Here is a 27,753-nt window from a genome sequence, read left to right on the forward strand (position 1 = left end):
AAGGTCAGGCTTACGGAGTTTCTTTTTAAGAAGCTGGCTTCCCCCATCCCACTTCCACCTCTGCCAAGCTGGAAGACAGGGACAATGCCATTGTCTGAGCCTCAAGAATGGCCTAGGGCCTATGTGTCAGGCAAGACAGACTAGGCTGTGTTATGGCAACAAAGTATTCTGAAATCTCAGTACCTTGAGGCAAGGGTGCCCCGCTCATGCTACTTGCCCAATCTAAGGTGGAAACGAAACTCTCATCAACAGACACTCAGGACCCAATCTAATGGAAGCTCTATCTCAACATATGATCTTGTGATTGTAGAGTGAACCTCATAAGGGCTCTTAACCCTTACATCCTTGGCTCAAGCTAGACACAAGAAAATGGCTCAGTCTACGGCCATGCCACCCTGAACAAGCCCGACCCCCTCTGATCTCGGAAACTCGGCATGGTTGGGCCTAAAAAAATAAAAGAGAAAAAAGAAAATGGCTCAGTTCAAGTTGGCAGAGAAATGCAACCCTACCGCGTGCCTGGAATAAAATAACCAAACATTTGTAGGCAGCATGAAAGCATACCTTTGCCTAAAGCTATCATCAGCTGCACAGCTTCCTTTGCCCCTTTCCACTCTGGTCTACATCCAGACGTGGTTTTCTGTATCTCTCCATTGTGGAACCAAGCGATCTCCCCTACAGGAAGCATAACCCAACTGGAAAGAAATCCATGTGCAGAACGATATAGCATTTCATCAGAATCATCAGTGTGTGTGTGTGTGTGTGTGCGTGCACACATTTAAATATTTTAGCAGTAGCACTAAATACTAACTAAACTGCTGTATTTTCTGCGTCTTAGTGAGTATCAATCTGATGCCTGGATTAACCTTTAAAGAGACTTACTATAATCTTAAACTTGAGGTTTTTTACAAGACAAAGATTTAAATATTAAGTATGAATTGAGATATATGCACAAAGCTAACATCCATTTGTTTCTTTTTCAGGCCCGAGCAGACACTAGCTTCTCCTCAGAGATGTACGATGATGCAAATGAACTTTATTCTAAAGTAAAAGACACCACATCTGTGGGAGGTGGGGTCACTGTTGGTGTAGACCTTGCAGACAGACCTGTAATGGTGGACGTGGGTGTATCTGGATCACGTGGCATTTCGATCTTGAATGAGTTAAGCAAGTATCAAAATAAGGTATTAAAACATAATGCCCGTGTTGCACAGTATTCCATAACCTATACTGAACATGTATTACCTTAATTGCATTAAAAAGTACAGTAGTAATTGAACCTTCATTTGCTTGTATAATTGAAAATGTCTGATCAGTGGTAATCATGTTTGTTTTTTCTTATTACGCCTTTGCACACAGACTCATCGCAAAGGGAATAAAATTGAACGATGAGACTAGAACCCTTATCACTTCACCCCATCCTTTTTCTTGGTTACCTGGAGCAGGTAGGGAAATACTTTGAATAGTAATGTCTTAAAGAGGAACAGCCAGCTTTACTAAACTAGACTTGAAAGAATTCCAATGCAAGCCTTACTTTTCCAAATAGATCGGAGGGCTGGCATGCTGAACTGGTCTTTCATTTATTCATCGAACATTCACTACTAACTGTCTGTTATTCCGAGGGGTCAGGCAATGCTTTTCTGAGGAAAGAACATCATCCTAAAGTGAGCTCTAATGACTAGCACAAATTCTCCAGATGAGGGGAGGCAGGAGTTAACAGAAGGGTGTTCTAGGCCTGGGAAGCAGCATGTGCAAAGGCCTGGAGGTGAGAAAATGCCTCGTGTGTTTGGAACTGAAAATATGTCATCTGGCTGAGGCACAGGGTAGGGAGGGCAAACAGGGCGTGATGACGATGGAGGGGGATTCAGGAGCCAGAGAAATATTTACTGAATTGATCAGAAATTTACCAAAAAGACTCAACAGCATTATATTTTGGAGCTTTGCCACAAATTAGCTGAAGGGAAAGTATTGTTCTATTATCTGACTATCACATATCGATGTGAACTTTTCTAAAAGCATGTGACCTCTTCAAACTTTCACCGTCACTTTGGATCAAGATGTACATTACTTGGAAGTAATACCCATACATGACCCTCTTCCTCTTAAACCAATTCAACATTATCATCATTCTATCGTCTTCTTCTCCTCCTCCTCCTCCTCCTCTTTCTTCTTCTTCTTCTTACTATTATTATATCAGGATGATGCTTTTCTTTATTACCTAACAGTACAGGATTACTGCTAGAATGTAAGCTTCATGAGTGTGGGGGCCTATCTCATTCAAGACTATGTCCACAGCATAGTGCATGTAAATGAAGGCATTTTTAGATATTTGTTCAATATATTAAATAATACTGCATTTTGCCATGCCATCAAAATAGTCCTATGCATAATTTTTCATGGGTACCTAATACTTGTGTAGGAGGTTACATAGTGCAATGCTTCGATTAGAGCAGGGAGAGATGTGGAGGTGAGAATGGAGCAGGGGCAGAATAGAGGTGAGGAGCACAGAGAAGCACAGAGAAGCATAGCGTAGTAACTAATCAGGCGAGCGCTAACGAGAACTTGTTTTGGACAGGGCAGTGGGAACAGAGATGAAGTTATGTGAGAAGAAGCCAGGAACACACTGGTGTCTGATGTGTGCTTGTAAAATATACTAATACTTCATTATATGTATTTATGCTCATATATTTATATGTAAATGTATATATTTCCCACAGCTACTAAATGCTGACCTTTTACATTATCTCATATGGTAAAATGTATTCTTTCTTTTCTCTCTTCCCTCATTCCGTGGCGGTTGTTGTTGGCAGAAATACAGATTCATGAGAATTTTCACAAAGGTGAAGACTGCTCATTTTAAGATGAGGAGGAACAATATTATGCTAGATGAAGGAATGCAGCAGTCATTAATGGAGCTTCCGGAGCAGTACAATTACGGCATGTATGCTAAGTTCATCAATGACTATGGAACCCATTACATAACGTCTGGATCAATGGGTGGCACTTATGAGTATATCCTGGTGCTTGACAAAGAAAAAATGGATTTGTTTGGTAAGTAGGAGTTTTATGCACACAATGTGGTCAGTGCCTACATTGGAACGTGGTTTGCAGTTTTCTGAGCATTGACTATGAGCCACGCACGATCTCATTTAGTCCTCATGACAACCCTATAAGGTATCATTAGTATCATTTTCAGAGAATTGATGTCCAGAGGGTGAAATGACTTGCTAATAAGCACGACAAACAGGATTTTAACTTGTGCTTGTCTGGCTCCCTAAAACTATGTGTTTTCTATTTCACCATGGTTACCTCCTTAATAATAGAGAATCTGGGATTTTATTATGTAAAATGTACATTTTAAATGTAAATTCTTGGTTAATGGAAACGCCAGACCATTTAGTCAGTGATGCCCCAAAACTGGAGTCATCCCAGATTCCTCCTTCTCCTTCACCCTTGTAGATCTTTAAGATCCTTCGGATCTCTCCCCTGAACAGCTCTCTTCCATACCTCTTCTTCACATCCACTCCAGTTGTAGGCTGGGTTCTCATCTTTCACTTATTACTGCATCAGCTCCAAATGGTCTCTAGGGGAAGGCTCACTCACCCCTCCCAATTCATTCTCAACGATTGCCACCAGAGGGATCTATGTCACAGATCTGAGGAGATTGCTCTTCTTCCCTAATGTCCTGAATGGCTAAGAATAAAGTCTAAATAAAGTCTCCATAGCATGACATCAACAACCTTCATGTTCTTACTCCAAACTGCTAAAACAACGGTTCTCAAAATGTGGACTCCAACTGGCAGCATCAGCATCACCTGGGAACCTATTAGAAATGCAAATTCTCAGGCTCCCATCCCAAATCTGCTAAATCAGAAACTCTGGGATTGGGCCCAGTAGTCTGTGTCATGACAAGCCCTCCAGGTGATTCTGATGCTCATTACAGTTTGAGAACCCCTGACCTAGTTAATTAATGAGTAGATGGGTGAGAAATCTATCCATATTTCAAAGCCAAGGTCAAATTCCCAGGAACAAGAATTTTCCCTGACTGCAATAGTCTAGGCTGGCCACTTCTTTTCTTTAACAAATTCATATGTTCCACACTGTTTAGCCTTTAAAAAATAATTTTCCAAATGTTAATATTTTCCTCTTCATCTAGATTATAAGATCTTTAAAAGCAAGTATCGTGTCTGATGCTTTTCTGTCTTGCTGGCATTCAACACAGGGCTTAGTATGTATTGAGTGTGCAAAACAAGACATGGAGTTTGAAAAAGGGCATTTGTTTAGATTCTTGGCTAGAGCTGTTCATTGGTTCAGCCATATAGCCATGTTTTCATTCTTTCATACTTCACACACACATCTTTTGAGTACTTATTATGCATTTGTGCTAGGCATACAATGGTGTGCAAATCTAAATATGGTTCCTACCCTCTTGTAGCATAGTACTCTTCAAACTGCGGGGTGTAACCCAGGAGTAGGTCTTGAAATCAATGTATGGGTCACAAACAACATTTTGAACAATGATACAGGATAGAATGGAAAATATCATAGTGGATTGCAGGCAGTGAAGGTAAGTTATTGCCTCAAGAACTTTTTTCAGTTAAATATAGACACATATACATGTACAGGTCATGATACAAAATAAAGAGTTTAATATGAATCAACATAAATAAAAGAATTTGAAAAACTTAATTCAAGTGGATCTTTTTAGAATCACTCAAAAATGTGAGAAAGAAAAAAGAGCTAATGTTCGTTGAGTACCCACTAGGTTCCAGGTGCTTTTGTATATATTCTCATTTAATCTTTTCGGCAACATTTGGAGGTTGCTGTTATCCCAATTTTAGCCCCAGAAATGCTGAGGCTGCTCAGGGAAGTTAATTACTTCCCCATGGCTACAGGAAGCTGGAATCAGAGCCCTGGACCCATGCATGGTCTTTCCATCATGTGGTCATGGTAGAGCCTTTCATTTGTGCTCTTGTCTTTGGTGTTGAATTACTAATTAATTGCCCGAGGTATCTCATGGCCCCTCCTCTTTAAAATATGTGAGGCAGAAATGGGCTTCCAATGTGGTTAATATTCAGAAGGAGCCCACCAACAAATTGTCCCAGGGATAATTACCTCAGCTCTGTTTATAGAAAACCATATGTCGATAATAGCACAATTTGCTATTTGTGAAGAGCTGATTTTCTATAAATCTGGAAAGTTAGTGTTGCTTTTCTATAAATATGGAAATTTGCTAATCATCACCTCATCTGCTGGAGACCGCTAATAAATCAGAATGTCATTTACATATTAACCTACAAAGAACAAAAACATCTACCTTCTTTCCCTTTGACAGATAGAATCACGCACACCCTCTTTCCATGTTTAATGTTTGCCTAGTTTTCTCTTTGTTTCTCATCCCCTCTCCCTTACTCCCTTTCTTTCTAAGTGCCTTGCTCTTTCTCTCAACCCATTTCTCTGTCTTTCCTCTTCGTTACTATTTTTTTCTCTCTGTATATCTTTAATCTGTATGACTTTAATAATATTTATACTCGATTAAGTGCTTATTTCTAAGAAACACCCTGTGTGATATATACACTCGCATCCTCAAAGAACAGGGCTTGGTATGGAAGCCTTTAAGTGAACATACTGGCTAGTTTGCTCGGGGGAATCTTTTGTCTTTGAGTTTGCCTCAGATCCTCTCTGAGTAATTCTCAGAGGATGAACAAGGCTGTTTGCTCTCATGTGTTCTTTAGATAAAATGCTTCTCTGCCAAAGATGGCATAAAACCATGCATCAAAGACAAGTGAAGTCTCGAATATTGGGGAGGTGACATTAGACTTCGGTGGGATCCCAGGCCTTCCTCCAGGGCTGCACCTGGCAGCTTTCTACCTTCTGCATGAATCAGGATGGCTTTGGCATTAAATTTCTGGATATGTATTTCTTTTCTCTTCTATTTCTTCTTTGGAGATCTTACTACTTGTCTTTGTACCAAGGTATGACAAAGAGAATCGTCTATTCACCAGTCTGGCCCAGTCACAGAGTTGATTTACCTTGGGCAGGTCAAGTACTTCAGTGACACTACTCTGTCCATGTGTCTTCTCTGCGTTCTTTTGCACGTGCTATGCTGTCAGCATCCAATGCTCTTCCCTTTATTGCCAACTTGACAGATTTAATTCATCCTTCTGAACCTTGTATGGGCGTCTCTACTTCTGCGAAAACTGCTCTGACATCCCTCCACCCCTTCTCCATAATTTTGTTTTGTCATACATTCATTCACTCAATCATGTTTACTGAATCCTTATCATGAATCAGGTAAATAAAATCAATATGGTCCCTGTCCTTGCAAAGCTCATGATGTAGTACAGAAGGTTAAATTAACTGCCAAACTCTAGATGTCATCTTGGTTCCTCTTTTACTTCCTGCTCCTCTTCAGCAATATCTGTCGAATTTACTTCTAAAGCATATGTGGCATCTATTCTCCCATTTCTATTACCATCTAGCTGGTTTAAATCACCATTATTTCTCACTTGCACACTGCTAAAGTATGATGGCTTCCTTTCTTTCTTCCTTCTCCCTTTTCCTCCCTTCCTTCTCCCTCCTTCCCTTTCTTCCTTATTGTCATCATCCTTCTTCCTTTAACACTCTAACATATCAAGTTTACTTCAGCTTACACTCTGAGTATTGGCTGTCCTCTTGGTCTGGGCAACCCTTCCCTCTGATGTTTGAATAGTTGTATTCTAATTATTCAAATCTCAGCTTAAATCTCAACTTTTCAGAGAGGACTTTCCTTCCCAGTCAAGTCCCTTTTTGCTATAGTATCCTATTTTAATTATCATAAAATCACTGTTTATTCAGTAGTTACCATGTTCATGCACTTATTTTTTTTAATTGTCAATCTCCTCTTTCTAGAATGTATGTTCTATGAGAGCAGAGGTCTCCTCTGCTATATATTCATCTCCTATAATAGTACATAGTAGGGCCTCAATAAATTTTGAGCTGAAGACTTGGATAAGGAGAGAATTCCAGGAGTTGACATTGGAGGAAGCATAGCCAGGTCTCAGGGCGTCTTGCCAGCCATGGTAAGAAGCACGAACCATATCCGCTATAAAATAGAAGCTACTACAGTTATCAACAAGGCAGAGCTTAGCCTCTCGTATGTGTCAGTAAATCATGCTGCTAATACGTAGAGCACAGAATAGAGGGGGTGAGAGTGGACTCAGGGAGAAGAACTTGAAATCTCTTGCTGATGTCTTGGTAAGGAATAAGCAATGAAGAGGAAAGAATATAATAAATGTGGGATAGATTTTGAAAAGAGAGAGTAGAAAATTTACAGATGGCTTGGTTGTGGATTGTGAGGTATAAATTACTCCTTTCTCTGAATTATATTTCTATCATACACACACACACACAAACACACACGAGCACATGCGTGCATACATGCGCACACATACTGGGGTAAAAAAATATGGTGAGTTTTTATGGGGGTGCCAAGCTTCCTGGTAGAGATGTTCTACAGGCATTTGAAAGTATGGCAGGGATTCTGGAGCCAAGAGAAGACTACAGAATACACATTTTTAAAATGAATATATTACGTCAATTATAATTACAAATATAATTTGTCTCTTCTTCTAGACAATGAACCCTTACATATACATTCTATATCTCTTTTCCCTGGGGTATTTTTTTACCTAGCATGTGCTGGGACCATAGTGGATACATCATGAACATTTGAGCTGATGTGAACTTGCCCAACCTCTCAGACTACTAATTCTCCATCATTTTTACTGTTTTCTCTTCCTCCACCTCACCTTTAAATGTAGGCGCAACCCTAGGGAGCGTTCTTAGCACTCATTCCCTACTATGTCATTGTCCTTGCTTCTTCCACTCTCCAACTTCCTTCTTCAGTGAGTGATTCCACATGCCCAGCTGAATCCCTGCCCGTGTTCTCAAATGCCTGAGGGCATCTCCACTAGAAAGCTGGCACCTCCAGGGAGTCAAATCCTGTCCCTCTCACACCAACCCACTTTGTGCTCTTCTTCCTGATTTTTTTTTCTCTGTCAGAGACACCACTAACCTCCCAGTTTATTCTACATAGAGAGGTGGAAAAATAATTCACTACCTACTATGTATCTTCAACATTAGCCTTCTCACTTAATCTTTTTAAAATTTCTTTTTACAAATATAAGTGGAAGATATTTAATGTACATAACATGATGATTTGATAGACATATGTATTATAAAAGGATGCCTCCCATTGATTAAATTAACATATCCATCATTTCACATACACATATTCACCTTTTTTTTTAAATGAGAATATTAAGGTTCTATTCTCTTAGCAAATTTCAATTATACAATATAGTGTTATTAACTATAGTCATGCTATACCTTAGAGGCTCAGACTTTATTCATCTCATAGCTGAAAGTTTGTGCTCTTTCACCAATCTCTCGCTATTTCTCCCCCTACCTTCTCCCTGGCTTTTCGCAACCACTTTTCTATTCTCTGTTTCTGAGTTTCACTTTTTTTTTTTTTTTTTTTAAGATTCCATGCAGTATTTGTCTTTCTCTGTCTGGCTTATTTCACTTAGCATAATGCCCTCCGGGTTCATCCATGTTGCCACAGATGATAGGTTTTCTTTATTTTAAAAGGCTGAATAGTATTTCATTTCACACCTATACCGCATTTTCTTTATCCATTCATCCATCAACTTAGATTATTTTCATACCTTATCTATTGTGAATAATACTGTGATAACCATGGGAGTGCAGATATCTTTTTGAGAGAATGATTTTATTTCCTTTGGATATATACCCAGAAGTGGGATTTGCTGGATCATATAGTAGTTCTAAATTTCTTGAGAAACCTCCATGCCGATTTCCATAGTGGCTGTACCAATGTATATCCCCACCAATGGATATGGTGTTCCCCTTTCTCCACATCCTCACTAACATTTGTAATCACTTGTCTTTTTCATAATAGACATCCTGTCAGGTATGAGGTGATATCTCATTGTGGTTTTGATTTGCATTTTCCTGGCAATTAGTGATGTTGAGCAGATTTTCATGTATCGGTTGGCAACTTGCATATCTTCTCAATCTTTCTATGATTTTGTGTGAGGATAGGTTTCCTTACTTCTACATATGAAAGACCCAAGGCTGAAAAGTCCTATGACTAGTAAGTGAAAAATACATGAGATAGTCTGAGTTATGGTCTAGACTTCTTGTTTTCTTTTTCTTCTTCCTTCCTTTCTTTTCTTTTCTTTTTTTTAAATCCCAGCTGCCTTTGTCAGGACTCACAACTTGGAAATAATTTGGACTTCTTTCCTCTCTCTCCTCACACATCTCATCAGTCACCTACTCAGTATCTATTCTGCCTCTTTTCTCTTATTTCCCATGTTCTCTCTGTAGGTTCCTTCCAGCTGAGCAGACATGCACAATAAGAAAAGTATCAGAGGTTAGATGGATAGACTATAAATGCATTTGGGATAAAGATAGTAGTGGTCTGTTCCAAACCCCCTTATTTTGCTAATGTAAATAAGTCCTGACACATTTGTTTCAGCTTCTGTGCCCTTGGTCTTTCAAAATGCAACATAAAATAGAGTTTCCTATCAGTTAAAGAATCTAAGTAAGTCTGATAGGATGCCTCTACCAGGAATGCTGTAATGGAAACCATGCATGAAATAGAAAGTAAACTAATAGTCTCAAGACTCTAAAGGTTCATGATTTTTTGGCTTTTGGCCATATTAAAAGGGCTCTGCAAAGATCTTACAGAAAATGACTTCTATTGATGCTTTGCTTATAAAGAAAACCAGTAGCATTTTGGTGGCCCCATAAAAGCCAGCAGAGAGTGTGATAGCGAAAAGAACTCCTTTTACTGAAATAGCTTTGCTTTTCATGTAAGCTCTGCCATTTAAAAGCTAATGCTTCACATCTCCAAGTCTCATTTTTCTCATAACTAATGTGTGGTTCATAAACTACTTCAAAAGGCTAATATGAGAATTAACCAAGATGATATTTTTAAAAAGCACTGTGCTAAGTAAAACACTAAACCGTAGTTACTGTTATGGATTACAGTTTTAGGTGGGTCAGAAGTAATAAAGCCATTGGATCAAGATCTGTGGAATGAAGAAATAGTCAGGTGACATGGTAGGTAGCAAGGCATCCAAACTTTGGAGTCATATACATCTGGGTGGGGATCTTGGTTCTACCATTTAGTAGCTGCATGACTTTGATCGGGGTACTTAATTTCTCTGAACTTCAGCTTCTTTAAGACCCAATAGGAATGATAACAAGGGTTTGAGAATAATTCCAAGTTCATCTTGCTTGGTAAGTGTTTAAATAGATATTTTTCCCTTTAATGCAGGATATTAGTATAGCAATAGTGGTTGAAAGCATGGGTCTGTCACTTACTAGCAGTGTGATCATGGGCAGGTTATTTAATCATTTTAAATCTCAATTTCCTCACCTGCAAAGCTGCAGATATTAATGACATTTCTTGCATTTTCTTGCATTTTTCTTACTTGTGAGGAGTAAGTGAACTTATCCACAAAAAATATTTAGTGCAGTGCTCAGACTCTAATAAGCACTCAGCAAATATCAATTGTTGAAAAGGTTCTGAATCAGATTGCCTGGATTCAAATCTCATCTCCACCATTTTAGCCATGTGACCCTCAGGCCAATTAGTTAACATCTCCATATCTCAGTTTCCTGTTCTTCTTAATGAGACAATGTGAATATGAAATGAATTAATCTATATGAGCATGTGGCCCTGTGTCTGGCATATAGTAAGAGTTAAAAAGTGTTAACTATTATTGCTGTGCTATATTGGTGTTATTATTACCATACGTTTATTATTCTCAGCTTTCTGGTTATTAATGCTATAATGTCAACCGTCTTTTAATTTATAGGGTGGGGATAATAAGATGACCTATCTCATAGGGCTCTATAATTGGTTAGCTCGGAAACATTGTTCAAATGGAAGGGAGATCATTATCGTTGTGTCTAGCCTGCCATGGCCATTGCTTCTGCTGTAGACTTGGAGCCTCAGCAATCATGCCTCCCCTGGACCTGCCCATTTTTTTGACCAAGGTCATCCATTTCTGTCTCTAGAGCTTCATCCAGTTTTGGAGGGATTGCTCTTCCCATTTATCAAGGTCATTTTGAATTTTCATCACCATCTCTCAAAATGTTAACAATTCTGCCTAAATCTGTGCCTGCATTCTATCTTTCCTCCCTTTGATGGATGTCAGATAACAGTGACCCTGAGAAAGACCCTTCTAGCTAAGGCACAATACATTCAGTTTGTCATTAATTGTTATCTTCCAGCTAAAGTCCTTGGACTAACTGGTCTACTACCTAACACACAGGGTAGAAAAAGCCACAGGGATACAAGCCTCACTAAAGTTGATGTTAATTATAGTTCTACATTATTTTCCTTCCCTTCCCTTCCCGTATTCATTCATTTCTTTAGCTTTTCATGCATTTACTAAGCACATACAATGTGGTTAGCACTGTCTAGATACCAACATGGTTCCTTGCATTGAGAGTTTATAGACAGTAACTGGGTTTCTCTTTGTCATAATCATCTGATTCTAGTCAGGGATGATTTATTATGTGGGTAGCCAAATTGGTTGCTACTTAAAATGAATTAACAATTAATTTTTTTATTCACTACACTAGAGTTAACAGAATATTTGGTTTTAATAAAATATATTTATATATAATAACTCCTAATTTTGGTAAAGTACAACATATTCACATCTAGTATTTAGGATGATCTTCATAATAGCTTATAAGAAATTATATTATTATTTTCCCTAATTCTGTAGAGAGGTAACTGAGGTCCAAAGAGCCTAAGTAAAAGGCTCAACATGATTCAGTTAGTACTGATGTAGAGTTTGTGCATTGTCCGCATTGAATCATTCATTCTGATACATATACCAGAGGCTTAGGCTCTAGCAGTGATGATAAGACAGCTAACATTTACTGGGCATTTTACTATGTGGCAGACACCGGATCAAGCACTTTAAATGCACTATCTCATTTAAACTTCAGGAAATGCCTGTGAAGAATATACTAGAATTCCTAACTTACAAATGAAGTACTGAAGTTTAGTATTGTTAAGTAACTTGCCCAAGATCACATTGCTATTAATTGATAAAGCTAGGGGTCAAACTTGAGAACCTATGATCTTAACCAACATGCTATAATGTCTTAGACATGTTTACCCAGAAGTTTTCAAACTGCAAGTCATAGCCTATAATGAGATTGCAAAGGAATTTTGTGGGTCATAACCAGCATTTAACAAAATGAAACAGAATACTATAGGATGGAAGATATCAGAGTGTATCACACCAAGTATGGTTAAGTATTGAAATTTATTTTAGTTAGATGTGTGTGGGCTGGATCATGATATAAAATGTATTTCTTACTTTTGTGGGTAGTCGAAAAAGTTTTAAAAACATCATCTTAACTCAGTGTGATCCACTGACTAGAGACATTGTCTGATCAATTTAAATAAAGGAAAAATTATCAATAGCCATAAGGAAGGCATTAGAGAGTGTATTAGTTAGGGTTCTAACTAATTGGTTTCAGAGAAGAGTTGATGTTTCAGTGTGTGTCCCAAGGCAGGAAAACAGCCAAAGTCCAGTCTGAAGGCAGTCAGACTGGAAGAGTCCTCTCTGACTCAGGGGAGGGCCAGCCTTTCTGTTTTATTTGGGACTTCACCTGATTGGATGAGACCCACTCCCATTAGGAAAGGCAAACTGCTTTACTTAGTCTACTGATTAAACGTGGATCCCATTCAAAAACACTCTCAGAGTCAGGGATGGATTCTTAGAATCTGAGCTGGATAGGACAGTGGGGTGAGCAGGAACCTGTTTGTAAAGAGTCTTCTATTCACGGCTAAGCAGTCTGGGTTGGCCCAGAAGGTCTTTTGCTGTGCTTGCTAACCAACTAGTCATCCCAAACAGACAGGCACTAGGTTCTAACATGCTCCAGGCTTTATCCTCAGTTACCATGACAACCAGGTTTATGGCGATGAATAGTTTGATTGATTAACAGATTTCCTGGCATCTTGGCTCTGTCCCTAGTCTCCTTGTCATTTGCATATACATGGAACTGAGAGACTCCCAGCGCCATTTTCCTGATTTTGTCTTGATTTAAAATTTCTACCTCTACCATTGAAAACAGCCTCAGCCTTAAAGGAGAAAAGGTGTGATGAGGTAAGAATTACTTCCAGAGCCTCCTATAGGTGCTATAATGTGGCATGGAGAAAATGGGCTTTGGACACAGACCTTGGCTCAATCCCAGGTCTACTATTTCCTTATTGTATAATTTTGGGCAAGTGACTTAAACTATCTAAGCCTCTATTTACTCATCTCTAAAATGGGAATAATCGTACCTGTTGTGGAGTGATGTGTGACTATTAAATAACAAGTGGAAAAGTCTTACCTAGCACATAATGATACTTATCAAATGTGAGTGTTTCCTGGATCGTTTTCACTCATTCATGGCTTAAGAGCTTATACTATAGAAATGTTGATTAAGAAAATTTGTTTACACAAACTCTTCTACCTCCTTCATTCCCTAATTTTTTAGATTCAGAATCAGGAATAAAGAGCCCAAACTATGTATGCTGCAGCATTTCTGGCAACAGTATTAATAGTAATACTTGACCATTATTGCTAGTTCTGAGCCAGGCACCATCTCCAGCACTATATAGCGGCAAGGCTCATGTCCTAGGAGGTAGACACTATTAAAATCACCATCTTACAGATGAGGAAACTATGGCAGAGAGGTTAAACATTCGCCCAGATAGTATGTGGGCATGGTGAATTCCAGCTCAGGTTGTCTCCATTTCAGAGCCTGACCCTCAGCTTTACTATGTCTTATCATGACCAAAATCATCTAGAAGGACCAGAGTCCCCGAAGATAGGCCCTCATCAAGCAGGAGGGAGACCTGAGATTGCAGTCCCAACACTGTCCATTGGGAGCATGGATTCCTTTCTCTGAGCTTTGAGGGATGAGGTGGTCATTGAACGAGGGGCTTGGTAAGGCCATGGCTACTCATACCATGTGATGAAAATTTCTCTGCAGAATAACATTAGTGTGATGTAATGGAGCATGCACTAAGTTTGGGTGTAGCCTGCCTGACATCACATTCTGATTCTCAGGCTTATTAGTCATGAAACTTTGAGCCAGTTACCGGAAAATAATAGCTAAGATTAGTTGACACTTCGTCATGCCGATACTATTTTTTAGGGACTCATATGTAGAAACTATTATCACTCCCATCTTACAAATGGGAAAAATGAGGATCCAAGAGGTTCAGTAACTTGCCTAAAGCTACTAGAAGTGAATGATGGAACTCTGACTCCAGAGTTCACATTCTTAACCCCTATAATTACTGCCTTTTCCAACATACGAGCCTGTAAAAACAGGTAAATCCTCCTGGACCCAGATTATTTTGAACCTCCAATGAGATGATGTAGATGAAAGCACTTTATGAAATATCAACTCTTAATCAAGCATGAGCTATTACAGAGATGTGATTTGTACCACCAACCAAAAGAACAATGATTCCCAAAACATTTCAGAGGTATTGTCTATATAAGTTGGAATTGGCCTGTCCCCAGGCACTCCTGGGGGCTTGTCACATGCCAGGCTCTGTGTTGAGCTTTGTAAACCCAAGAGATTACTTTATAAGCTTGCAGTATAATTGGAAGAACAGACCAAGAAATTGACAATTCTAAGGCATGCTAAATACTCTTTTGGAGAGAAGCTTGGGATACCATGGGGGATGCGAAGGGATACTGAGGGGACGTAGATAGGGCCCTTGGGAGTGAAGGAAAGTTTTCTAGAGCTGAATGGAGAAACTCAGTGAAAGAGGTAAGGTGACTTTGTAGTCAGAGGAAAGAGCATGTGCAAAAGAGCAGAGGTACTTGTACTATTATTCCCAGGTGGCTGGGAAGAAGCATGAGTTTTCATGGATAAACAGAAGCACAGAGGGGGCAGGTAAATTAGCCAACACCTCTAAGCTCATCCAGCCACAGACTAAGCAATCATTTTTCCAATGTTATGACGTGAAATAGACCATACGATTCTTCCTTTCCCTTCTGAGGCTGTCTTTGGGCTCAACCAATGTAGCGAAACAACAAAGCAGATAAATCACAGCATCCTGAATGGCATTTGTTTGTTGCAAAGAGATAAATAATGCATTACACCTGCTGTTTTCCACCTGATGCTTTTAATCTGAGGAATGACAGAGACTTGCTGTGTTCTGCCACCTCAGAAGTCAAGCTGCCTGGTTCTGCCTCTGAGCCACGCTGATGCAGCATCTCCACAGAGGCTTGAGGACAGCTCTCACACCTGCACCACAGCCAAGACCAGGTGGGAAACAAGCAGGAGACATGGTGGCCAGAGACAGGTCCTCTGGGCTCCTGGCCTGCCAGGTGGACACAATGATGGCTCTTCTTAGAACCAGAAGAGAGTGGGAAGTGACCCAGGGCTCTCCCAGTCTTTCTTTGACTGATTTGTATATCTTTCTTTTACTCTTGAGTTTAGGTCCTGTTGGCCTTCCTAAGCATAATCTTGCTGCTGGGGACACAGGTCTCCTCATGATCTCCCTCTGCTCTCAACATCCTCCTCTCTTTGGCTAATCTTTGGCTACTCATGCTTTCAGACCTGCCTCTGGTATCCTTCCTCTGACCCCTAAGGAACAAACACTCTTTTCAGTCCTCTGTTTCCCTTGGCACACAGTAAGAAATCATTAAGTACTACTCAAAGTTGTCTCAAATGTTCTCCAAGTGTTCTGGTGTGTTCTTAAAGTTTCAGAATCTTGGCTTTAGAGAAGACCTTAAAAGACCACTGGTCAACATTTCAGACCTTTCTACCGTGCCTCAAAGGCAAACGGCCAGCCTCTACTTGGTACACTCCAGGTATGGGGAGCTCATTGCCTTAGGAAACAGCTCATATCTCCTTGGCCTCTGACCATCATGACAATTTACCTTATTTTGAGGCTAACCCCATCTCCCTGTAGCTTCTGCCCTCTTGGTCCTTCTTCTTTCTCTTGTGACCACACAGACAAGCCTAATTCTTCTTCAAGACAACCCTCTGTAGAGTTGACTCCAACTCTATTGATCTCTCTTAAAGAGAGATCTTTCCTCTCTTGTTAAGGTAAACATTCCCTGTCCTGTCAGATATCCCCACGATGAAATGGCTTTGAATTTCTTCACCCTCATCATCCTCATGTTTATTCTTCTCCAATCACCTCCTACATTTTTTAGTGCTATTTTACTGTGGTAAGATTACTTACCATGAAATCTACCCTTCTAACATAATTTTAAATGTACGTTATTGTTAATTGCAGGGAAAATGTTGCACTGATCTCTAGGACTTATTCATTCTGTATAATTTAAACTTTATGTCCATTGATTAGCAACCCCTCACTTCCCCTTCCCCCCAACCCCTGGCAACCACAATTCTTTTGTCTAATTTTATGAGTTTTACTATTTACATACAATATTTGAGTGGAATCATGCAGTATTTGTCCTTCTGTGACCAGCTTCCCTTCCCCCCAACCCCTGGCAACCACATTCTTTTTTCTAATTTTATGAGTTTTACTATTTACATATACAATATTTAAGTGGAATCATGCAGTATTTGTCCTTCTGTGACAAGCTTATTTCACTTAGCATAATGTCCATCCATGTTGTTGCATGTGGCAGAATTTCCTTCCTTTTTAAGGCTGAATAACGTCCAACGGATGTCATTTTTATTTACTTTCAAAAGTGTGGCTCCCAGAACTTTGTTTCAGGCTCTGAGTTTCTCTAACCTGTGCAGAGAGTGAGATTATCCCCTCCTTTACTTTACTGATCATAATTTTCACCTGGCTTTATTACCCTACTGAACTAGAAGCTATCTAAAACTTTGTGGCCTTTTCTCTTGTTCTTCTACTAAGTGGTGTCCATTCCTTACTGAGCTCATGCATTTGGTATTTTGTCCCCAAGGTAGTATGTTAGTTTTTCCAATTAAACTCATTTTGCTATGCTTGGTCAGTCTATCCATCCAGGCTTCTAAACGCTTTTTGGATGCTGATTCTTAATCTGAATTATCCTTGGCTTTTCCTAGTTTATTGTTCTGGGTAAGAAACAATAAGCCTGGCTGCTAAATCCATATCTAAGGCATTCAAAGGTATTGACGAAGATAGGGTTGAGGCCAGTGGTCTGTATCAGGCCACCTGAGATTCTCTGTAGAACCATGGTACTCAAAATCTGGTCCCAGAGGCACTCCAGAGGAATCACTTAGAATAAATTAGTTTGTTGATTACTCAGAAATACAGGTTCAGAATTGATAGTGGGGCCCAGGAATCTGTATTTTTAATAAGCACTCAGGTGATTTTAATGAGTAGCCAGGTTTGGGAAATGTCAACTTCAGAATTCGCTGAGTTCAAAAGCCAAAACATGCCAGTGTGATCTAGATGGTCCAAAGTTGACATCTAAGGTGTTCAGCCTAATGAGATGGGGGTAGAGCCATGACAGAGCACTGCCTGGTTCTATAAGTATAGTTATTCCACTCATGCTATACCCCCACCTGGGCAAGTGTTACACAATTGCTCCAGATCTTTTTCTACTCCTTCCCCTCATTGCCTCCCCTGCTCTTAGCTTCCCTCTCTCTGGTTCTGTCTCTTAGCTTCAAGTCCTGAGCTACATTTGACCTTCTCTGCCTCCACTCAGCTCTCTGGTCTTGGTTTCCCACAGGTGCTCTGTAGAGTGATTTGGCTTCCTCCACACTTCTGGAGAGACCCTTTTTCTAGCTCTGTTATACTGAAACAAGCAACTCTCAGATAGAAATGACTCCTTATTTGATAATATTGTCCAAACCTGTTGGCTTCCCAAGGCTAGGACCTCCTTTATTCAGATTTGCATCACATTCATATTAGTTTTATTCTTGCCCTGTCTCCACTGCCAAACACAAACTGTGCTGGGGTTAGCACATAGTAGGTGCTTAGTAAATTTTTCTCTCTGACACAGAATTCTTTAGTCTGATGCAATAATTGAAATAAGTGACATACAATAGGCTTCTAAGCAAGACAGACTTGAGTTTGAATCTCAGCTCTATTCAAACTGGGGTCCTCAGAAGGTAATTCTTTGCAGTCAAGTCGTGCTTTTCAAATCAAGCTGGCTGGAATTCCCTTCTCCCAGCAGCACATGGTAGAGTGTCGGCAGACCCTCATGAGCATAATCACTCCACAGGCATCCTCCAGCCCCCATTAATCAGCCAGTCCTGTCACTTTAATTCAGCCGCACTCCACCACTCACCTAGGTAATTACTCTGGCTTCTGCCCGTGAACTCCTTTCATCCACTTTTGTTTATCACTGTTGAAGCATTTTTTAAATCAAAACAATTAAATATGCTAAATCTTTCCCAATTAGTAATGCATTAAAAATTAAAAGTACTTGAACAGAAATGGTAGAAGAAGCCCTTTGCCTGAGTGCTGGTGCTTACTTAGAACACCACTTTTCCCAGGCACTTTCAGCTCAAGAGTATTCAGAAACTGACGTGCACAGAGTCACAGAGGGCTGCAGCTGAAAGGGGCCTTGGAGATGAACCAATCCAACCACTTCCACCCATAAATGGGAAACTGAGACCCAGTGAGATCATGGGCCCCTTCTAAGCTCACACAGGATGTCAGGGACTGGGATTTCTTTTGTTTTGTTTTGGCTTTTAAAAAAATAAAATTTGTATAAATTTAAAATATACGACATGATAATTTGGTATACAGATACGAAGTAAAATCCTTACTACAGTCAAGCTAATTTACATATCTTTTTTAAGTGTATATGTATGATAAGAACACCTGAAGTCTACTCTCTTTGCAAATTTCCAGGATTCAATACAATATTATTAAGTTTAGTCATCAGGGTTTACATTAGATCTCTATACTTACCCTACATAACTGCGACTTTGTTCCCTTTGACCAGCATCTCCCCATCTTCCCCACCTCCTGCTCCACTGTTCTATTCTCTGCTTCTATATATAGATTTTTTTAGATCCCACATATAAGTGAGATTATACAGTCTTTTTCTTTTTGTGCCTGGCTTATTTCACTTAGTATAATGTCCTCCAAGTTCATCCATGTTGCTGTAAATGGCAGGGTCTGTTTATTTTTTAAGGCTGAATGTATGTGTATACATACATACATTCATTCATACATACATACAATCACAAATTCCTTATCCATTCATCTGCATGACCTGCTTTTGATTCAGGATTCCTGACTTCTATGATTCTTTCCATCAGAAGTCCTTACCAATGCACTCATGGAATTCATTTACTCAACTATTTTTTTTCAATCATCAATCATTTTTCTGAAAATAGTTACTGAACTCTTTCTCTATGGCAGACATTGCACTGCTACGCTGACAAGGGAGTGGTGAATAAGATATAAGTTTTTGAACTCACAGAGTTTGCCGTTTAATGGGGATGCAGGCAAGTAAACTTTGTTGCTGAACACTCCCTTGAGAATATTCAATCTAATCCTTAGTTCAGTTGAATCACAGGCCTAAATTATTTTTCTTTTGTGGTTACCAGAATAATATAATGACTGGCTATAATTATTATATAGTTTGAGGTAAAAGTAATGACATATTGAAAATATAAACTCCTATTCACAACCTTCAGAAGACTTTAGCTGCAGAAGGAGTTGAGCTCTGTAGCAATGGTTAATATCTTACTCCAGTCCACTTTTCTAGCCTTATCTTGCCAGGCCAACCAAAGGATGGAAACTCAGCTCTGTTCATTTACAGGCTGTAGGGTCAGAGCAAAATGACTTTACTGCTTGGAGTATTATGTTCCTCATTGGCAAATTGCAGGTTCCTCCGGGGGACAAATACAGAGATGTAGACACATACAGAGATAGCTAGTATGAGACTCAGAGTACTCCTGGGGTCAAAAGGCAGGCAGACTCCCCATAGAGATCTATCCATCTTCTAATAGCACTCTGGCCTCTCTGGGGTGCAAAGAAAACCTGGGCAAAAACAATTGTGACAAATATTACCATTCAGGCACAGACAAAGCACACTGGTAGCCCTGAAGGAAGAGGGAAGTATTCTGATTCAAAACTGCTTCACAGAGTAGGTGACTTTTGAACTGAAGCTTGAGTAGACTTTGCAAAGAGAGCAAAAAGAGAAAGAAGGGGCAGCGTGTACAAAATTGCAGAGTGAAAATGGGCCAGACACTGTGCTAGGCACAGGAGTACATGGAGATGGATGAAAATCACTGCCTCAAGGAGGCTCAGAGGAGAATGTCAAGGAAAGAGAACTAGCACTTTTGAGTAACTAGTATATGTAATACATTTTGCTTCTCATTTCAAGAATTGTTTGGGCTGGAATCATACAGAAGAGAACATTGAAATTGGGTTGAAGAGCTAGAATTTCAAATCAGATCTCTTAGATTCCAAAACCAAAGCTAGCTAGCATTTACTGATGCGAGCGAACTATATCATATTAATGATGTTTTAGCATCTCAATATCTTGTGTTTCTATGTCTCCCTGCTGCAGGTATTACCAGTGAAGATATCCAGACATGCTTTGGAGGGTTTGTTGGCATTGGTTATGACTATTCGGATAGCGTAAACATTGGAGGAAATTTGTCATATAACTCCTGTAGAAAACATGGAAAAGGCACACGTGGTAAGTATTTAGCAACAAGTCTCCAAAAAAAGAAATGTTACTTTCCCTTGTGTATACAATCAGGGCACAGACATTATTTTTTTCCCATAATTAATTCCATTTTAGTCAATGGTGAAACTGCATAGCTGCTAAATATTTCAAACCAATGACCTGTTCTGGCCCTATATTGAATCCACCATCTAAAGGCTGAGATCGCCTTAGAAATACTTGGCTTTGTATGGTGCACGCTCCTAGATTTCATGTACCAGACAAAGATCTAAGTAAAAACTGGAGTTAAAGGAATGTGTAGACAGAACCTGAAAATTTGACTGTTGCAATCAAAGCCCCTCAGGTTACAGTCCAAAGGGAGAAAAGAAGTCCCTAAGAGAGGAGAAAATGGTGACCAAGGTCCAAGCTCAAAAAATATTAGAGAAAGAATATTTTGTGGCATTTCCTGAACAAGTCAATCTGAGTATTCACATATTCATTCATTCATCTATCAAACATGTTTTGAGTAATTTTTTTTCAGATAGGAGTCACAGAGGACGTAGAGATGATGAGTTTATATTATAGTAGATGAGGTAGATACAAAGTAGGTTCAAGTTATTCCCATTGCATTAGGCTAGTCATCCCTCAGGGTCTTAAGTCAAATTGCTTCTTCTCTCTGATGCCCTTCCCTTCTCTCTCCATTTACCTGCAAAGATTCATTCACTTTTCTAGAAAACTCACTTTTCTACCTGACCAGTTCCCTACCCTATTGTAGATCCAACTGTGTCTTTTTCTGCACCCCTACTGAGCCATATATCAAGCACTGAGTAAGCATTTGACATATAAATGAATGAATGGATCATCATCCATTTTCCCATCCTCTCTCTCCTCCATGTTAGGCTGAGCTGTTTTCCCATTGCCTGCTCTATCCAGAGGATGATCTATTTCTAAGTCTTGGTCCTTCACTTCTCTTTTGTCCTGCTAGTTAACCAAGCAAGGTAGAAGGATAGGAGACAGCTCTAAGGACAGCACATAAACTTTGTCCCATATCTCATTAGTGGCACTTGCTAACCCACGCTTTGGTTTTGGGGGAAATGAGCTAATGCAGTTATCCTCTTGGTAGAATTCGACAGTAAGGCCATGGCTGTGGAAGACATCATTTCTCATGTGCGAGGTGGCAATTCTGGCTGGGGTGGTGGCTTGGCACACAACAAGAGCATCATTTCGTATCGTTTCTGGGGGAGATCATTAAAGTATAATCCTGCTATTATTGATTTTGAGGTAAGTCTTTTCGCAGTTGAAGAAACTCTTCATCCACGAGGAATGAAAGTGAAACAGACCAGATCCTTTAATATTTCTTATTACGAGTCCATCGAAGAACAAGATTAAATGTTAACGGCACAGTGAACTGGTGACCCTCCCCACATCTGACTCAAGGGAGTACGTAACTTTAGACCCAGGCCATAGGAGAGATGGAAGATATCAGAAGCATGATATCTGGTCAGTGCCTAGTTTTACACTAGTAGTCCCAGAATTTCTTCAGGATTAGGTGACATTAAAAAAGTAATAATTTGCATTTATACATAAAAGACTTAAACACATCTGTTAAATTGGGAGTTGACAAACTTCTGTAAAGGAGCAAATAGTAAATATTTTAAACTTTGTGGGCCATATACAGTCTCTATTATACAAGTTCTTTTTCTTCTTCTTTTTTTTTTTTTTACAACCTTCTAAAAATATAAAAACCATTCTTAGCTCAAAGACCACACAAAAACAAGCTGTGGGTTGAGTGTAGTTCCAAGCTATAAGTGTAGTTTGCTGTCCCTGCTCTAAATCATCTCATTTCCTCATCACAATGAACCTCTCTGGCAAGGACATCATTCTTCCCATCGAAAAGATAAGGAAACTGAGGCCCCAGATGCTCGAGTGATTTGTTTAAGGTCACAGAGCTCATTTGTAGTGGTATCTGGATCTCAGACTTAAGACTTCATATCTAGTTCTCACTTCCCTCTATTTTAGTACCTTCCTTGAAGCCACGGTTATCAACGACTGGGAGTGATTTTGCAGCCACAGGGAAATTTGGTATTGTCTGGAGACATTTTTGATCGTCACAACTGGAAGGGTACTACTGGCATCTAGTGGGTAGAGGCCAGGGATGTTACTAAGCAACCCCCAACGCAAAGGACAGCCCCCACAACAAAGAACTATCTAGCCCCCGATGGCAATAGTGCCAAAGTTGAGAAACCCTGCCTTAAATCCCTAACCTTAAAAAGGGAGTAAAATTTTTTTCAAACTGCAAATAATTAATGGTTCTACCCGTTTTCAAACTACTTCTATTCATATGCAAGGGTAATCCATTTAAAAAGAGTTACATTTTGGGCTTTTAAATATTGTATTCCTGCTCATTTTCTCCTGAACCTTGCCCATTTTCTGCATATAATTAAAATTCCAGGTATGGATACATTCCTCCTCTTAAAATATATACCAACAGTTAAACATAAAAGTCTATTATAACACTCTGTCTCTGCGAAGAAAGTGGTCAGGTGAGTTAACCCTGATTTCATTTTTTATCCAATAAGAAAAGGACCATTTTCACACACCTATAATTCACACAGGGACTGAAAATTGCTATCATGAAGCTATTAGTAATTTGGGCAAAACCATAAAACTGATATCAGGAGTAATATATAAACTTTAATGAGCAAGGGGTAAATTTTGTGTTTGCCTTGAGTGAAACTTCCAAGGGGAAGACTCCTTCATAGTTTGGAGACCAAATGCTATCCTTTGGGTCAGTTTGGGGTAAGAAAGATATAGTTTGGTTCATGGCTCAGCAACCTTTTTGATGTGTGACTTTGGACAAGTTACTTCATTTTCTGAGCCCCGTTTTTTTTGCTCCGTAACATGGAGATATAGAATGTTATGTCACAAAGTTAGAGAGCAAGAAGTGGGTACTTAGTTGAGGGTACTTAGTCAGTTGAGGAAACAGATTCATGGAGGTTAAGTGAGCTGGCCAAGTCTCGTGTCTGGTAAATGGCAGAGCGCAACTTGAGCCATGTCTGATTGACTCTAACACCTACGATCACAACCCACGTGACCCCTGAATAATTTGGATTCGATGCATTAAGCTGCTGGCAGGCTATAGAGTAGAGAATTGACACAGCTACAGGTAAGCTTTTAAAAAGAGAATGCTCACAGACGTATAAAGGATGAATCAAAGGACACAGAGAGAGAGAGATGGAGAGAGGCTATGGACTAGGGGGCTGTTACGGGGTTATCTGAAACCTGATGATGAGAGTGAAAACAGTATCTTATTCGCTTGCATATCCCCAGAGCTTAGCAGTACTTATTGATGGCAGATACCTAGATCGACTGAATACAGGAATCATGTGATGTGATATTTTAATGCTGTGTTATGTTATATATTGTGTTATGTATTAGGTTATATTGTATTGCTATATCACACCACTTGCCTTCTCTGAATCTATCTTCTCATCTGTAAAGTGGGAATAAGACCATTGTCAATATCTTTTCAAGCTCTAACATTCTAAGATTCTTTTTCTCCACTCCTCTTTCTTTCTTGAAGTCTCCACGAGCCCTTCCTAAGGGGTGCTCTCTTTCCTCTTACTGAGGGTTCTGGGAGAGAGAAGTGAGAGATGTAGGACTGAGTGCTGAACTTCACTGGAAGGTCAAAGGGAAATTGCCCAATGGTCCTGGGCTTTCCCTGGAATGAAAAGTCCTCTTTAACCAGGGCCACAGGACAGCCCATTCTTCACTGACTTCCTAACAATGGTGCCAAATTCCCTGAATTTCCAGTAAGTTGTCGTCTTCTCTTGGCTGCAGGTCCAGCCAGTCCTGACATGACCAGCCTGATGGTCTTAGCCAAGCCCCTGACCACAGGCCAAGGTCTGTTTGCCATAGGTCTTTCTGTACACATTTCCAGGAACCCATTCAAGGCTATTGCAATGCCCTTTATTGACTCTGATTCTAGGGAAGTGAGATTGTTTTAGTGTGGCTCAGTTTTCTCTCTGAATTCAGAGAGAAAATGACTCCCCTCTCAGGGCCTCAGGTTAGTGTCCTGTCCAATGAGAGATCTGGAAAAGAGCTTTCATTTTATGATTGTGTGTAAAAATTTATAGCATTATAAGCATGCTGAAAGTAAACATATGTATATAAAATTTGAAAAATATAGGCTTTTACTATCATCGCATCTCACTAATAAAAATGATGCTTTATTTTATATTGTTCTTCCCTTTTGCAATTGTATCTCTCATTCATTGCTTCTTTAGATCCTCATAAGAATTCTAGAAAATAGTTTATTATTCCCGTTTTATAGATAATGAGGCTCAGGTTTAGAGAAGAGTTCTAGGCCACAAAACTAGAAGCCAAGTAGAATTTATTTAGCTTTTACTATGTGACAGACTTTTCCTATCCATTGAATATCATCCTCACAATAAACCCAGAGGGTAGGACTATTGTTCTCATTTACAGATGAGGAAGCGAGGCTTCATGTGTTATGTGCCCAAGATCACACAGATGGAAGCAATAGAGCTGGAATTTGAAGCCAGATTTCCTGGCTCCAGCTTCTATGCTCCCTGCTACATCTACTACTACTCTTCCCAACCAGGGGTCGATTTTGTCCCCCGTGAGACATTTTTGGTTTTCAAAATAATAATGTGCTACTGGCATCTAGTGGGTAAAGGCCAGAGATGCTGCTAAACATCCTACAATGCACAGGAATTGCAACAAAGAATTATCCAGCTGGAAAGTCAATAGTGCCAAAGGTGAGAAACCTTGGTTGCAGTCATGCCTAGAATGGGTTGTCTCAAATGCAAATGTTGCTCACCCTCCCCCATCCATGGAACCACTGCCCATCAGTGACAACATAACTACCTATCAAGGACTGCATTAATTCCTATGTCGAAGGTTGACAATCAACGCATACACGCACACTTACACTTTACACTTTTCCTGATTCCTAAAAGTGCTGGAGAGGGAAGATGAGTTGGCACAAATGCCTTCTTAGCTCCCCTCTTCCTCTGAGATCAGGGACCACAGGTTTCAGTAGGTCCAGAGTGATTCTTGTACTCAATTGCATGATCCTGAGGTGATCACTCCAACACTCCTGAGCCTCCACCTCTTCATCTGTGGGCTAGGGACTTAAGTACCTGCTTCACAGAGTGGCTGTGAGGGTTCAATACAGTGTGGGATAAGGTTGAGTGTCTGGCTCTATGGCTGGCATGTTGCAGCCTTCCGGAAGCTTGATGACCAGTTCTTGGGCTCTGGGAAACTGGATAGAGTCTATCGAGGGGCTCTTTGTTCTTTTTGTGCCTACAGCTACAGCCTATCCATGAGGTGCTTCGACACATGAACCTGGGGCCCCTGGAGGCCAAACGCCAGAACCTACGCCGGGCCTTGGATCAGTACCTGATGGAATTCAATGCCTGCCGCTGTGGGCCCTGCTTCAACAAAGGGCTGCCTATCTTTGAGGGCACCAGCTGCAAATGTCAGTGCCTCTATGATCGTCAGGGCCTTGCCTGTGAGAAAATAGAACAAAAGGGTAAGGCTCATGCATCCTCACTCATGTTCAAGCCTGGCCTAGCTCACAGAGGCCAGCACAGAAAGAGCCTTTGGGGTTCCTAGTCTCTCCTTCCGTGCCCTCTTGCCCAAAACCTACACTTTGAGCTTTATAGCTGACCCCTATACTTCATGGTTTTTTGCTTTCTCCCTGCCATTAAGACCCTCTCTCAGGGTTGATTTTTTTTTCAACCATGGTGTATATAGACAAAAGGATTCAATTTTGGAGGGATATATTAGTTTCCTAGGCCTGCCAATAAGAAACTACTACAAGCTAGGTGGATTACAGCAACAGAAATTTTTTGTCTCACACTTCTGAAAGTCCAAACCTTAGGTCTGTTGGTTAGGTTGGGATCTGAGGAAACTCGGGGTCTTAGGGGCTGCCCCAGGGGAGCAGGGTGAACCTCATAGACACCCCAGCTTCAAATAGAACAGCTCCACTTTCATCTGACTTCCATGTTGGGGCCCATGTAAGATTTCATTTAAGAAAAAAAAGAAAAGCAGTAATGAAAAAAATAATGATGAAGAAACTCCACGGGATTAGTCCATCCTTCTCATTTCACAGAGGTGAAAACTGAGACTGAGAGCAGATGAGTTTGCCCAAAGGCAGAGAGCCAGTAGGAGGTAGTAGCCCCAGGTTAGAGGGATTGTATGAGCTGGATTTCTGGAGACACATGTTCAGTGCACATGCTCTGATGCTCCGTGCAGAGAATTTGTTACCCACTCTCGCTCCATTGTCAGAATCTGAGGGGGTTTGATTTGTCAGCTCGCAGGGGTGTCTGGCTGGGCATTGTCTGTGCTCCCTGCTCCTCACATCCTCCAGTGGCTCTGTGTCATTCTTCCAGAGGAGTACGCCTCCCCGCCTTTCTCCGCTATCCATCTTCCATGGAACTGCAGACTTCAATTTCATGAGATGGGCTCCCAGGGGTCTCTTCTCACTCCATCCAGAGTTTCAAATTAAGTTCAAGGCGGTGAGCACAGAGGTTTTGGTTGGCTACACCAAAGCATTTCCCCAAGGAAGGATTGCCGACCACTCTAGGGCAATGGATAGTCCTCCCTCCATACTGTCCAAGCTGTTTCTTGTATGCTAACCTCCTCCTCCCCTGGAAAATTGTCTGTGCAGGAATGAAGGTGGATGGTCACTGGAGCTGCTGGAGCTCCTGGTCTGCTTGCAGCACAGGCACTCAGGAGAGGAGAAGAGAGTGCAATAATCCTCCACCTGAGAATGGAGGTGCCTCCTGTCCAGGAAAAAACGTGCAGACCCAGTCTTGCTGAAAGTCTCTGAGCACAGGCTGGGACAGATGCAGTGGATGTCACTACCTGCACTGACCACAGGATAAAGACTTCTTGCAGCTGAGAGAAAATACCAATCAACATGGATTTTTTTTTCTTTGTCCTGACAGCTCCCAGGCCTAAGACTAGGCTGTGCCATCTACAACCAACTGTTCTATTACCTGAAAAATTCTGTCATCCAACAACTAGGTGCTGAGTGTTTAACTAGAGTCCTGATCCTGCTCAGAGCACTTAGGATCATCAGAGG

The 27,753-nt window shown here is 40.4% G+C and overlaps 1 protein-coding gene across 1 annotated transcript in view; it reads left to right on the top strand.

Annotated features, from left to right (window-relative positions):
* Positions 1–27,488, top strand: part of C8A (complement C8 alpha chain) — a 50,552-nt gene extending 23,064 nt beyond the window's left edge. The window contains exons 6-11 of the mRNA XM_006919249.1: positions 981–1,181; positions 2,808–3,048; positions 20,541–20,672; positions 21,763–21,920; positions 25,974–26,196; positions 27,337–27,488. Of these exons, the coding sequence (XP_006919311.1) occupies positions 981–1,181; positions 2,808–3,048; positions 20,541–20,672; positions 21,763–21,920; positions 25,974–26,196; positions 27,337–27,488 (1,107 nt within the window). The remainder of the gene's footprint in view (positions 1–980; positions 1,182–2,807; positions 3,049–20,540; positions 20,673–21,762; positions 21,921–25,973; positions 26,197–27,336) is intronic.
* Positions 27,489–27,753: the final 265 nt, after the last annotated feature.

The sequence above is a fragment of the Pteropus alecto genome, unplaced genomic scaffold (assembly GCF_000325575.1).
Source record: "Pteropus alecto unplaced genomic scaffold, ASM32557v1 scaffold25, whole genome shotgun sequence".
Classification (NCBI taxonomy): domain Eukaryota; kingdom Metazoa; phylum Chordata; class Mammalia; order Chiroptera; family Pteropodidae; genus Pteropus; species Pteropus alecto.